Below are 14,920 nucleotides of genomic sequence, written 5' to 3'. Positions count from 1 at the left end.
AGGGATCACACGTGGTCAGAGAGGCAGGCAGAGAGAGAGAGAGGGGAAGGAAGCAGAGAGCCAGATGCAGGACTCACTCCCAGGACCCCAAGATCATGACCCCAGCTGAAGGCAGAGTCTTAACCCACTGAGCCACCCAGGTACCCCTTTTCTTGCTTTTTTTTTTTTTTTTTTTAATATTTATTTAGCTGAGAGAGAGAGAACACACAGGTGGGAGGGAGAGATTGGGGGAGAGAGACAGAATTCCAAGTAGACTCTCCACCAAGCTCAGAGCTGGATGTGGGGCTGAATCTCATGACTCTTAAGATCATGACCTGAGTCGGTATCAGGAGTCGGAACGCTTAATCTGCTGAGTCACCCAGATGCCCCTAGGATTTTTTTTTTAAATAAGTTGAAACATAAAGGGCATGGCTGCTACCACATGAGCATATTGAAAGCAGGTATAGGACTAACTAAGAAGAACAGAAGAAGTATTTGCCTAAGTATTAATTAGGCTTCAGACAAACATTAATTTTCAGGTTGAAATCAATTTTACTGTCTTCATTCCTTTCAGTGAATGAGATTCTGATTTTCTGGAAGTCTATTTTTAATTCCTATCCTAGACGATATGTTTATATTCTAATAATTACAATGGACACAAATTAATCTTTCATAATTAAGTATAATTAATGAAATACTCTTGTCTTTGTTTTAGATAATAAGAAACACACAGTAGTAGGTAAAGACAGCTTTTTTCATTAATCTTTGGTTTTTAATACAATGATTCTTCTTTCCTGATTACTTTCTACATATGCACAATATTTTATGCTTTCTTTTAAATTTTTTATTTAAGTAATTCATGTAAATAACAGACTGTTGCTAAGTACTGCCTGTCCTAGTAATGTGTGCCCCATATTATTTAAATGATGTCATGTATTTAACCAGTTAATCTGCAGGACAACTCTATGAAGTAGTACTATTATTATCTGATTTTACAAACAGAAATGAAAGCATTGAGCATTGAAGTCACCAGATTACATGAATGGTAGGTATATAACCAATATTTGAACCTGGTAGTTTGTTTTCAGAATCAGTGAACTTCACTCTTACAGTGTACTTCTTCACATATTTTGACTTTTATGCCCCAAATAGTAGCCTCCTGACCCAACCACAGCTCCCTTTAATTCCTGCTAACCAAGACTTGATGGCTTTCGACTACTTTGGCTGTTTCTACTTCTGTTTAGCTCCATATTTTTAAATAATATGAATTTATTGTTTTTCTGGATCTTCTGTATTTGCAACATTATTTTTTTCCTACTCCAGAAATTGAGGATTTAGTTATTATAGATCTCCTTCTCTCCATGCCTACAACCTCATAGACACAAATATATTTTCTCCTCACTCACCCTCTTAATATGGTACAATCATGATTTAGATTACAGCAATATTGTTTGCATGTTTACAATTGCATAAATATTATTTACAGCTGGTATTGTGAATATATGACAGAATAGGAACATATGTTAAAAAATACTGAGAAAGTAACATTTTTGTAATATGAAATTTAGACCTAGAGGATATATCTTCTAACTATTCAGTTTACTCTGATAATGTTTCTTTTATTGTACAATCATTTTTTTACAGTTAGTAATGCCTTCTTTTAAATTTGCTTGATATTGTCACCGTACTAACTTGAATCTTCAAATTAGTTCTAACAAAATTTAAAACTCTTCTCAGAACAGTGAACTACAACAAACATTAAGTATTTCATCAGTTTGTGGTGGCAAAGGGAAAGAGAGAGAATGAGATAGAGAGAGATCCATCCTTCCCCTGGAGTCTCTGAGCATTTGTTCTAGTACAATATGGTTCCTGTCTATGGCTGATGAACTGTTGTTGTCCTGGGACTTCTCTTTATGATCATTTGGGAATCTTGCCTTTTTTTTTTTCCTTTTCTCCTTTTTGTGGCTCAGTCTTTCTCAGTAGATACTGAGAAATAATATGTGGGAAGAAAACATCCCAAGACATTGTCTACCTGAAAATATCTTTATTCTACCTTCACATTTATTGATAATATGGTATCATTATAGTTGATATTTTGGCTTGGAAATTGAAAATAATTTGTCTTCCGAATCTTAAAAGCATACTTCATTATTCTTTTCACATTTGGTGATTAGAGTCTCTATATTATTGTGATGGTTGATATATCTAGCATAATTTAATTTTCTTTGTAAAGTTTTAGAATATTCTTTTTATCCCCAATGTCTTAATTTTTTCTTGTGATGCAATTTACATTAAAAAATACACTTATTATTTTTAATACTCAATGACCCTTTTTATTCTGAAGGTATATCTTTGTTTGGGGTGAGTTCTTGAAGAGTTTATTTTTTTTCACACAATTTCCTCCTTTCTATTTCATCTGTTCTCTCATTTTTAACTACTCTTAAACAAGCATTGACCTCTTGTATTAATTATGTAATTGTATGGATTGTTTGTTCTGCTTTTGAGATAATTCCTCAATTTTCTATTCCAGAATTTCCTTTGAATTTTTAATTTCTGATTTATTTTTAATTTTCAAGAGCTTTTCCTTGCTCTCTGTTTTCTTTATGTGTATAGTTCACTTGCTCCATAGTTTTTCTTTTTTTTTCTCTTGGAAATTATTAATTATAACTTTCCCCACTTTTTCCTCTTTTCTTTTTCCATTGTATTATTTGTTTTTCTGTTTGTTCTTTTGGGTTCTATCCTGCATTTTAAATGTTATTGTCGAATGTATGGTGATACTTTGTGTTCATTCATTTTTAAAACTGGAACTCTAAAAACCAGGTGCAAGCATTTTGTGCAGGGGCAGAACTTTTTGATTGGTGGGCAGCATTGTACCACAATGAGACCCAATACAAGGATTTGTAGCTCTTATAGATTGGACTGGATAGTTTTCCCAGAGGTACTTATAATCCTCTTCCTCAGGCGGGCTGGAGGAATGGTGGATGTGATCCTGGGTACATGCATAATTTCTTGGGAGCCAAGTGGGGGAAATAAATTGGGACTTTTCCCACTTAAAATACAAAATCTTGCTGAATCACTCCATTTTTCAGACAAATGGTTCATCCATCTCTTCAGCTGTCCTCGTGTCCCTAAGCCCAGAACTACAGTAGTTCATCCTCTCTAGAAGTAAACTCTCGCCTTTGTGGGTGTGGGAAAGATGCAATATTCTGATTGCACAGGTTGGAGGAAAGGATCTGGGGTCCAACAGCGAATTTTACAGACTTTCAACCACCAGTTTACCATCCCACCTGCACCTGGCCTTCAGAAAGAACTGTTACCTCCAACTAGTATCCATTTCAATGGTTCTTTGACCTGAGTCAGATCACTACTCTTCCCTATCCTTCTCTGTCACACAAAGAATTATGTTTTAGGTTCCTGCTGCCAGTCTCCTCTACCTTCCTGCTTTGAAAGTGTGTTGACACTGGTCCCTTCTCAGTGGGAGGGTCTTTCTATATTTATGCCACTTATATTCATTTACTATTATTTTTGTGAGATAGATACATAGTATAACACAAAAATAGAGATTAGTATACACTAGTTTTGTTCCCTTAAATGATTGTAACTTACACAACTTTCCCAAAGGAAGTACTTGAAAACAATTTTCTTGTCTTATTTTACAGTTTTACATTTTATCTTTAAAGAACTTGAGATTTTCTAATAAATAATCACACGTGTACTAGCAGAAGTACCAAAACTGATCACATGTGTCAGCTTTGACTGAACTGAAAGCCATTTGAAGAAATATCCTTTAAACTTTAACATGCTTTTCTTCAAATCTAAGTATTGTTGAGAGAAGGAAATATAAGAAAAAGATAACAAATATATATAGTGTATAAAAATATATGTAGCGAGTTTGTTATGAAATAAGTTAATATGGCCATCAATACAACCAAGTAACAGTTATAAAATAGCAATATTATTTAGAATTCAGTGAAAAAATGTGACATTTGGAGTCAGTTACCAATTTCAAACAGTCTGGTTCTGTTGTTGCCTCCTAAAAAAAGACTGTCTGTGATTCTCTCTTTCTGTTCTTTTTTTTCCTCTTAATTGCCATTTTTTCCTAGACCAGCTGTAGCATCTATGTCCTGACTTTGATCCAACTACTTACTTTAACCCATAGAGAAAATGTCTCCCATAGACTCTGCATATATCACTGCAATGTCTCCATTCTTGACAAGCTTGCTGTTTTAACACAATAGAATGCAAGGAGAGCTGCATAAAGTGAAACTCTCACAAACGGGGAAAGAGAAAATTAAGACCTCTGTTTAGTAAATATTGGCACAAAAATGCAGCACTTTTCACCTAAAATACTATTGTGAATATATGTGATTGAGATTTCAACAGAGACCCAGAAATTCTTTGTTAGTTGATTTGTCTTCTGTGAGAAGACATGCTTTAAAGTATTATTATTTATGATAATGGAACTCATTCTCAAGTTTGTTTCTGGATAGGGCACTGGAAGAGGGCTTTTGAGTCCCGTTAGAGACAAAGGAAGATGCAGTGTGATAATACCAGTGGTGGCCTCAAGGTAAAAATGGGTATCATATTTGACTTGTTATAACTGTACACTTCTCATTAATTACCTGCTTATAAGAGCGAAAATCTATGTTCAACAAGTGGTAAGTACCAAGTGATGTACTAAAATAAAATAAAATAAAACAAGACATAAAATATTAACCAAGTTTTATTAAGATAGGGAGAAAAGATATATACAAATACAGTGTAAGATATGTTCCTTTCAAAATCCATCATAAGAAAATTAAAGATAAATTTTTTGACATGTGGAGACAAAAGGGATTGTTTCCATCCTAGAATATGGGTGGAAAACATTATATACATGATTTTGTTAAAATCATGACTTTTGAGGAAGTTATTCAGGATTCTTCTCTAAGCCATCACAATTTATTGCTTATTTTTCAAGTATTAACAAAAGTAGAATCTTGAAATTCTTCAGAATTATCAAGATTTTGTCATACATTTTTCTCTTTCCTTCCTTTCCATCCATCATTTCTTCCTGTGGTGTGAAGAGTAATGACCCCCAAGGAGGTTCATGTCTTAATTACCAGAAGATATGAATATTTTACATTATATAGCAGAGGAGAATCATGACTGCAGGTGAAATTAAGATGAATCTATTGGCTTTCACAGAGATAAACCTGGATTATCTAGTTGGGCCCAATGTCATAACAAAAGCTCTTGAAAGTGGAAGAGGGAGGCTATTAGACTATGAAAAAAGAAGTGTCAGAGAGATACAACATTGCTGGCTTTGAAGATGGAGATCAGAACCAAGAAATATTGGCAACTTCTAGAAGCTGAAAAAGGCAAGGAAATGGGAATTTCCCCTAATGCCTCCAGAAAGGAATCCTGCCAAAACCTTGAGTTTGATCTAGTGGGATATATGCTGACACTGTAACCTGCAGAACTGTAAGATAATGTGGGTGGATTAAGTGTGTGGTAACTTATTTGTTAGCATTCTTATTGGGGGAAGGGGAGACAGAGGAATTTCAAAGCCAACTCCAGACTTTGTATCATTTCATTCCCATGTGCTGGGTGTATCTATTTAAAAATATTCATATCTTCTTACATCCTTAGTATCTGTCATAGCTAACAAGTTGAATAAAATTCTTCCTTGTTAGTATGTCCTCAATTCTCTCAGCAATGCATTTTTATTGGTCCTATACTAGTGCTATCACCATACACACAAGAGTTATTACACTGCCTTTAAATGTTTTTATTTTATTTTATTTCATTTTAGAAGGAGTGAGAGAGAGAGCATGAGAAGGGAGAGGGGTCAGAGGGAGCAGCAAATTTGCAGGGAGTCCAATGCAGAACTCAATCCTGGGACTCCAGGCTCATGACCAGTCTACTGAGCCACCCAGGTGGCCTCACATTACCTTTGAAACACAGTAATTGGATTTACTACTCCTTGTAAAATGGTCTTTGAATCAAGATCCAAAGACAATCCACAAATTGCATTTACTAATGTCTCTTTGGTTTCACTACATGAGAACAGTCCATTCTCCCTCACCTCTTCCATATTCATGCCATTGACTTGTTGAGGAAACCCAGTGAGCTGCCATGTAGCATCCCCCACATTTGCTTCTTTGTGGGGCCATTTAGCTTCTCTATGCCCCATAGTTTTTTTACACTGGAAAATAGCCCAAAGAGTTTGACTGGACTCAAGTACATCAATTCCCGAGACTACTGTGCAAGTGATGCTGCCTCCTTCATGATGCGCCACTTTAAGGACATAGTTACTGCCTAATTTTAAATATAATTTCTCTTAAAATATAGATTTCCTAACTCTGCCAACTGAAAATCCTGGAAACTATGATTAACTTGATTATAATGAGCACTCTTACTGTTGAGATTATGGTTTCTAAATATCATTGTCTTCCAAAAGCAACACATATTCTTAGAGAAATAAGTGATGTCAGGATTGAGATAAGAAATATACAAGGTGAGCATGCATCTTCTTACACCAAAATCAATAAATAATAAAAAAAAAAAAGTTAGGTAATATCAAAAAGACTCAGGAGCTGAAATTAGAAGAGTCAGAAGTTAGAAAACTGGAGCATTGATAAAAATATTTGGAATAAACTAGAACATATCATAAATGTTTAAATGCATTAGTCCATAATACTCTTCTTTATAAATGTCTTGCTGAGATTAAAATATATCACTAGAGGGCAGAACATGAATTTTATCTTTCAAAAACACATAATATAGATGCTAATGACCCACACAAGCATCAAATCCATTATCTCAGTTACAGGATGCCTTAATTCAGTGATGTCCAATGATGTGCTTTATGATATGATGCTTTCAGGGTGTTCGCAGTTTTCTTAAGGTGATGCAAAAAACATTTACCCAAAAATCAATGCTCTAACAATTTCAGTTTATGGAACAAAAGCAGAACACAATTTGAATGTGAACTCACACAGTTTTGACCTCAAGGAGAAAGTTACCTAGCAGAAAATATCTGTAGAAAAAGTTTCTTTAATTGGAAATTTAGCTATTGCCCTCACACCCAGCCTTTCCCCCAGTCAGTTTTGTATGGTAAGTTTACTTTAGTGTTACACAGACAGCTCTATGTATTACCATAGCTCCCAAGGGTATTACTCTAAAAGAATTGCATTTATATAAATGTGCATGAACTATTAAAAAGGCACAATCCATTTTCTACTGGGAAAATAGAAAGTGCCTAATATTTGTTTCTAGTCATAAAACATGACAATTTGACATATTGCTGGGGGTTAGATACTGGAAAACAAAAGTAAAAATCAGTGGCCAGAAAAAGCCTTTTAAAATGAGATGGCATGAAAGTAAGAAATTCGAAGAACTCCAAAATAAAATAAAAGCAGGAACCTGGGAAGTAAAAGTATGGTTTCCATCTTAAGAGTTTCTGCCATATCCTGAAGTCATTGAGCTTCAGTGCTGGTAACTAAATGAGACATTGAACAAGCTCAGGACCAGCCAACTAAGTAAACTGATCCAAGAGTCCTACATAATGTTGGCAACCAAAGAATATGTAAAAGAACAGCAAGAAAAATTAGTATCTTCAGAGAATTTGCAACTCTAAATTGGCCCGTGTGAGGATTAACACATCCAGTCTCATACTACCCATGTGATCTGAAAACACTGAAAACAAAAATTTTAGGGGTGCCTGGGTGACACAGTTAAGCATCCAACTCTTGTTTTTGGCTCAGATTGTGATCTCAGGGTCATGAGATGGAGCCCCACATCAGCTCTGCCCCCAGCAGGGAGTCAGCTAAAGTTTCTCCCTCCCTCACTCTCCCCCTCCCCCCTCCAATAAATAATCTTTAAAAATTTTAAGTGTTCTTGTGTTAGAAATGACCCTGAGTAACTGGCAGAAGCAAAAATGAGTATCTTTAGAAAGACATACTTTAACCCAGTTCTCAAAGAATTCCAAGGGGGGGGGGTGTCAATAAAACGAGTGGTTTAAAGTTAACCTACAAAAAGAAAAAGAAAAAGAAAAAAGAAAAGTTAACAAGTAGAATACACACAAGAAAATAAGCATTATTTGTGAAAACCAACAGAAACAGCTGAAATTTACCATATGCTAGATATAGAATATAAAAGGCTTATGGTTATTAACACTAGATGAAAGAAATTCTCAGATTGGCTTTCCTAGAAACAGAGCTTTGGCTGGGCTTTGTATTAATATAGTTTTCTTTAAAAAGATTTGAGAGTGAGTGGAAGGAGGGGCAGAGGGGGAATTTTCAAGCAGACTCTCCAGTGAGCATGGAACCACATAGGGGGCTCAATCCCACAACCTGCGAGATAGTGACCTAAGTGGAAACCAAGAGTCTGACACTTAACCGACAGAGCCACCCAGGTGCCCCTGGATTATTATGTTTTATTGAAGGGAGCTCATCAGGAAAACTTCAGACAAGTTCCCAGACAACATGGGAAAGGAAAAGAGCTGAGCAAAGATAAAACTCAGGTAAAATTCTAGTGTTGGCTCAGTCCACAGATAAAGGACAGTTTGGGAAGCATAAACTGCAGTGTATGTATATGTATTCATTATGTTCCTCCTACTTCTGTGGCAGTTATACATTCATTCTGTTAGTTCAGTAATCACCCTATTTTAGCCGGCATACATGACAAAAGCGATCAGCAGCTACTATTGGCAAGGATCAAGAGAAACCTCATTTCCTACTGGTTAGAAGTAGGAAATGTTAGTACTGGTTAATATTGGTTAGAGGTCCAACCTCTTGGGAGAAGAGTTTAATGTTGCACTGTGAAGTTGAACATGTGTGTGTTCTATGACCCAACATTTTCAGAGTTATATGTCCTAGGCAAACATTTGAACCTGTGTACCAAGAATGTTAATAGCAGCATTGTTGCAATGTTAAAAATATTTGGAAAAACTCAATGTTCATTAGTCATGGAAAATGAGTAACTCCAAGAATAAATACACAATTAGTAACTCCAATTATATACCAGAACACTGAGCAGCAATGAAAATGGGTACAAAGCTGTATGTAACAAATGGGTAAATCTCAAAAACTTGATTTTGAGTAAAAGAAGCAGAATATATACAATTATATTTACACGATGTTCACACACAGACAGTATTGGCTAATGTATTTTTATGGATATATACATAGATATAAACCTTCAATGAAAATAAGGGAATGGTTAACACAAAATATTATTCAATGGTTATCTCTGGATTTGAGGAGGAAGGGGAATACAAGCAGAGAAAAGGGCATTTCTAATACTCTGCTTCCTAGCCTGTGTGATTGAGGACATAGTATTGATTATTCTTTGAATAATTAGTATACATAATTTGATGTGATTTTAATGTGATTAGCAAGAATTCTTTTTTTTTTTATTATTTTTTTGCACGGTATTTAAGAACTTGAAACTTACAATCACTTTCATACACCCTTACTTGGCCATCTAATTAATAAGCTTGAGATTTTTCTCTTATAGTATCATGTTTTTCTTTCATAAAGCCTATAGTTTGTAATCATATATTTATTTGGGTGTTTGTATGTTTTATTACCTCTTTCTCCCACTAAGCTGCATGTTTCCTGAGAACTGAAACCATGTCTGTTTTGCTTACTTCTATGAGATTCAAAACGATTTCTTCTCTGTGAAGTTGTGCAGGGTCAAATAAGATAAATAAGATAACGTATGAATAGATCAGCACCATACATGGTACATGGCGAGTACTCAATACATTTATCACCATAGGTGCTGATACTGCTGTCAGTTCTGCATCTTTTTATTTAACTCTAACGGTTGTCTAAGTTAATTTCATTCAAATTTGTTCATCAGGGGTACTAATTATGTGTAGTCATTCCTTCTTCCTGCCCAGGTATATGAATGTAGACTATTTTGCCAATTCATGAATAGTAGCTGTAGCAACAACAGCTGAAAACCAGGAAAGTCCTATAGGGTTGAGTGTGACTGTAGTTTCCTAGTGGAAAGAATGGCCCATAGATTCGGGTCAGAAGGGGAGAGATGAAGCACTCATTTGCTAATTCTAATTCTTAGTCACAAGTATCTCGGGATGACTCGTTTCACCACTGCAAAGACAGGTACCATGGACAGACTTCTATCAGCACAAGTCCCCATTAAAAAAATAAGGAACAAACTTTGTAAAATGGATTAGGACCCAAGAGTTAGCTTGGAAATAAATGTAATAAGTCTCAACCAACACTTACTGTAATAAGAGAAAGTGAATAATAAATGGTACAGCATAGACCAATAATTTATGACACTTCTGCTTTTTCTATAGATGCCTCTTTTTAAAAATCATCTGTTCACTGTGAGAAGCATGCTGATGCCAGGGATGGTAACATGACAGAATGGTCAGTGGCAACTATAAGAATTGTTGACTAAAAACTGAAAAATAAATTCTGTCACAGATGTTAAAATATGATACAATTTATATATTAGAATCAATAAATAAGGTATAAACACATATAAATACTAGTCTCTGAGATTAAATATATTTCTTAGTGTGGGCCATGGCCAAAATATTTGAAAGCTACTGTCCTAGAAAATATATTTTTTCTTCCTTAGAGTTGGATGGAATACTGCAAAATCATGCATCTATCAGACTGTGAAATTATAGTGACTATAAGAAACTCTTTGGTAAATTAAAACTAAAGTAACATTTCTAAAATTGACACAAAAGAACCGCACACATATTATGAAGTTGTCAAATTATAAATTAAGTCAACATAAAACATTCACTGACCACGAAATATGATGGCTAAGATTGTGTACATAATACTTAAACCAGTAAAACTTTGATCCACCAAGTATGAAGAAATTGGACAGACATGTGGATTCCTCAGATCACAGACTCTTGGAAAAGATATTTCAGATTTTTCTGTAAAGTATATAATTCATTGCCAAGTATGTGTAATCAGTCTTAGAAAACTTCTAATCATTAAAATTTGAAAATAATAATAAAATAACCATAGAAACTTTCAGTAACACTTGCTGAAGTTGTTCTAGAAAACGCTGCTCTTTTTGATCTCTTCAGAGTCAAGTGCAGAAGTGAGGAGACTGATAAACTTATGAACATCATGAAAAGAGTTGTAGAGAGGAACTGGAGCCACTCGGATGCCATTTGGTTCTCGCTTGTCACACTGTGGGGGGGGGTAGGAAATAAAGTCACAATAACATTATCATTACTCACATGATGAAAAATCTACACTCAAGATAAACTTAAAACAATTATGCTAATTTCCCTAAAACTTAATATATAAACTTTTTTTTTACTTGTAGTAAAGCATGTTTCTGTGTTAATGGAAACTCTCCTCTTAATAATAGCTAAAATATGAATATCATGTGTAGCCAAAAGTTTTCCTGAAATCTACTCAGCAATCATCTTGAAGTGTTCAGTAAGTCATGGATATAATTTACTGGTGGGAAGACTCTGGAGAGATTAGAACCCTTGGGTGAATTTAAATGAACATACCGGGACATGGAGAGTTTTAGTCAATATTCTTTACGTTGGATCCTTTAATCTCTTATCACATCAGTAAGGAGTTGGCACTATCTCTGAAATGTCACAAAATGGACCCAAATGATTTGGTCTAGACTGAAGATCGCTATGACTGATCTTCAAAAAAATACCCACTGTGAGTTAGTACACTCAATATTTGGTTTATGTGCACTGGACCATTTAATTCTCACAACAACTTTTGGAGGCATTTTTGCCCCCCAAATGCAGATGTGAAAACTCAAACCAATAGAGGTGAATTAACTTTCCTGGAGCACACAGCTTACAAATGGTAAAACTTGACTTGGAACACTGAATTACGGATCCGTGCCTCTGGAATCTGAGATACCGTCTCCTCAGGAGAGACAGGACCACATGATAAACCATGCTGTCCCTGGAGATAGATACATGACCACCATTTCTCCTGAAATGACCCTACTAACGCTTATTTTCTTCAAGAGACTATAAACAGATCATTAAGGGCCTCAGGGTTTAAAAAAATATATATATTCCCTACAATGTTAACACACCTGAGATGGGTTTGCAGTTCTTTTTTGACTAAATGACAAGGTTGGAATGCCTTGGCTCAAACAAACAGCTAAATAAAACTGACTTCTTTTCTTCCTCCCCACTGTTATGTTATTTAATTCTGTATATTCAATAAACATACATATTTGGGCTTTCACTGGTAGAAACTAGTGAAAACATGTCTTCATTGATTATAATGAAACATTTTTTTTTTTTTCGGCTCAAACTGTAATGAACAGAATGAATAAATTATAGAAGACGGGTTCCTATATTCAAAATTTGTGGCTTCTTCCCTTTTATCAGAAACAACAGAGCTCTATGCCTTCAGTTAGCACAGTGATGAATATTTAGTTGGCAATATATCCTCATTGACTGACCGATGTGAAATAACATGCAACAGTAAATTAACCAAAGAACCCCAATTTTATCCCCAACATGCAACCCAGAGAGAAAACCGGGTAGCAAAGCAAGAGATATACTTACAACCACTCCTCGTTTTTCTAGTTCTTGGAAAACACATTTTATTGGAACAGAAAACGTTAGTGTAAGCTGGCATCCGCGGTCCTCTATGCTGGCTGGAGTAATTATGTTCACAAATGGTTTCTTGGTATCTGCTTTATCTTTGTTATAATAATGCTTGATCAAGTATTCCAGATAACCAGTGAGCAAAATAGATTTTCTCCTCAATGCTTTCATAGTTGCTTGCTTAAAGATCTACAGAAAAAGAAGCAATCTGATTAACAGTGTCTTGTTGATGTACAACGAAGCAAAAATTAACCGAGAACCATGTTAAAAAAGGAAATGCCCACTTTCGACCTTTCCAAAAACATCCCATTTTAGATAATCCTTCGTAAAAACATGTCCTCTTTTAAATGCTTGGCCACTGAAAGCCGAATATAAAGTTGCTGTGACAGGAAAAACCATACAAATGTCATTTAAACAATACTTGCAAGAGAAGAAGAAGAAAAATAAGTTAGGATAACATTCTTTTAGAGTTATTTTAAGTCAACTTAGTATAATTAATGTAAGAAAACATACCTTAACAAATGCATTTAAACATAATGGAATTCAAACCTTTTCCTCACAACCATTTTACTTAACCACAATCAAGAAGACCTTTTTTTTTTTTTAATTCTGATAGTTTTTTGATCCACACAGTATAATAAGGGCTAAACACGCTTGTACATACGAAAGGCAGTGTGACCGAGATTACTTTTAATTGTCCTACCAATTCCTGAATCTCCCCAGTTAACAGTCAGGAAATAAGCAGTTAAATAATAAAACAAGTACTGTCAGACAGGGAAGCACGTGATGTTAGATAATATATATGTTAGTACTGAGGCCGGTAGGCTCGCGTTTCTGTGTGTGTGTTTCTGTCTCTCTTCCCTCTCTCCCTCTCACTCTTTCCATTTATCTTTCCTTCTTCTTTCATCATTTTTTCCCCTGCTAAACTCCAGCACTGGTGTGAACACATGCCATTTGCTGCCTGAGGTGTTTTATATTAAGATGAGTGACAAGTGCACACAGTAACTGTTGTTGGAACACTAGAGGTCAAAACAGACATGCTTTTCTAGCTTATCTCTTCAGGTCAAACAGAGTTTCAAAATATATCCTACATATAAGAACTGAATGAACTTCAAACAGCGTGATGCACTGGCATGTCGCTTACTATCCCTTTTCTGTATCATGTTATGTCACAGAGCAAAGACAGGGTCGTTCAGTGACATCTAGACTTTATGAAGCTTGGGAAAATAGTTATTTCTGTGTATGCGCGGGGCATGTGTGAGCAGGCATTCTAATAGAACTCCAACCATCTGGGCAAAGATTTCCTTGATCTGTACGGCACGGAAGCTGCAGATTTGGCTGAAGGAGACAAAAGGGATTTGTATCGAAGGTAACGGTATCCAAGGAAGATGGGAGAAACGGGACAGAATGGCATTGGTCTCTGTCCTCAACCACACATCACAGACTGTGGAAGCAGGTCGAGGTGTGTAGATCTCAGAAGGTATCTGGGATGGGCAGTACAAGGAGGTAACCCGAGTCACTCAGGTAGCCCGAACTACACGGCATCTGACAGGAGCCATCTCTTCACTGTCTGCTATAAAACAAAATGTGAGTGGATCTGGCACAAGGCAGACTCAAGGGAACACAGCGAACTTTTGGATCAAGAGAGCCTATAGCAAGAATCAATTCTCACAGAGGGCAGGGGCAGAGAGAAGCAAAGCACGACCCACCAGTGGTTTTGTTGGCAGGGTAGGAGTAAAAGAATAGGAGAGGAAATTTTCCGAGCTTCTCTTTGGAAATTAATAGTAATTCAAGGAACATTTGATTTATAAATAATTCTGAAAAATTTTCTGGTTCTGCTATAAGCCCCATAAGATACAGGTAGGAGCAATGTGTGAAGCACTACTTTTAATGATATTGCATTTGTATTCTTAGGTTAGTAAGACTTTGGGGAATATTACTTAAGTTTATAGGTTTTTTTAAAGGAGATTTTGTTTTTGCAGATTTCTCTGATAGCTAGAAACCCATTTTTTTATGACAAGTAGTCCCAAATTTAACATACCGTACTCTTTGATAATAAAATAACTTTTAAATATGAAACCATTTTCCATCATTAAACCACATTAAGGGCAGCTAGACTATGAGGCACTCTTAAAATCCTGTCAGAGGCTATAAAGGTCTGTTCTGAGAACTCACATAAAAATATTAAAAGGGGGTGGTCGTGGCTGGGTGGCTCAGGTGGTTAAGCAACTGCCTTTAACTTGAATCATGATCCTGGAATCCACTCCTGTAACAGGCTCACTGCTCTGCGGGGACTCTGCTTCTCCCTCTACCCCTCCCCACTCTCGTATGCATGCATGCTCTCTCTCTCATTCTCTC

The 14,920-nt window shown here is 35.8% G+C and overlaps 1 protein-coding gene across 4 annotated transcripts in view; it reads right to left on the bottom strand.

The window, feature by feature from the left end:
* Positions 1-4,684: 4,684 nt before the first annotated feature.
* Positions 4,685-14,920, bottom strand: part of KYNU (kynureninase) — a 134,333-nt gene continuing 124,097 nt past the window's right edge. For 3 of the 4 annotated variants that reach the window (XM_082689356.1, XM_082689354.1, XM_082689353.1), the window contains exons 14-15: positions 12,521-12,751; positions 4,685-11,153 (exon numbers count right to left, since the gene is read on the bottom strand). In XM_082689356.1, coding sequence (XP_082545482.1) covers positions 11,016-11,153; positions 12,521-12,751 — 369 coding nt within the window. In that variant the 3' untranslated portion in view covers positions 4,685-11,015. The remainder of the gene's footprint in view (positions 11,154-12,520; positions 12,752-14,920) is intronic. The other variant, XM_082689355.1, reaches the window with a different exon arrangement.

This window comes from Mustela nivalis (genome assembly GCF_964662115.1).
Source record: "Mustela nivalis genome assembly, chromosome: 11".
Classification (NCBI taxonomy): domain Eukaryota; kingdom Metazoa; phylum Chordata; class Mammalia; order Carnivora; family Mustelidae; genus Mustela; species Mustela nivalis.
The sequence above is the reverse complement of the archived record's forward strand: the minus strand, read 5'-3'. Positions and strand labels throughout refer to the sequence as shown.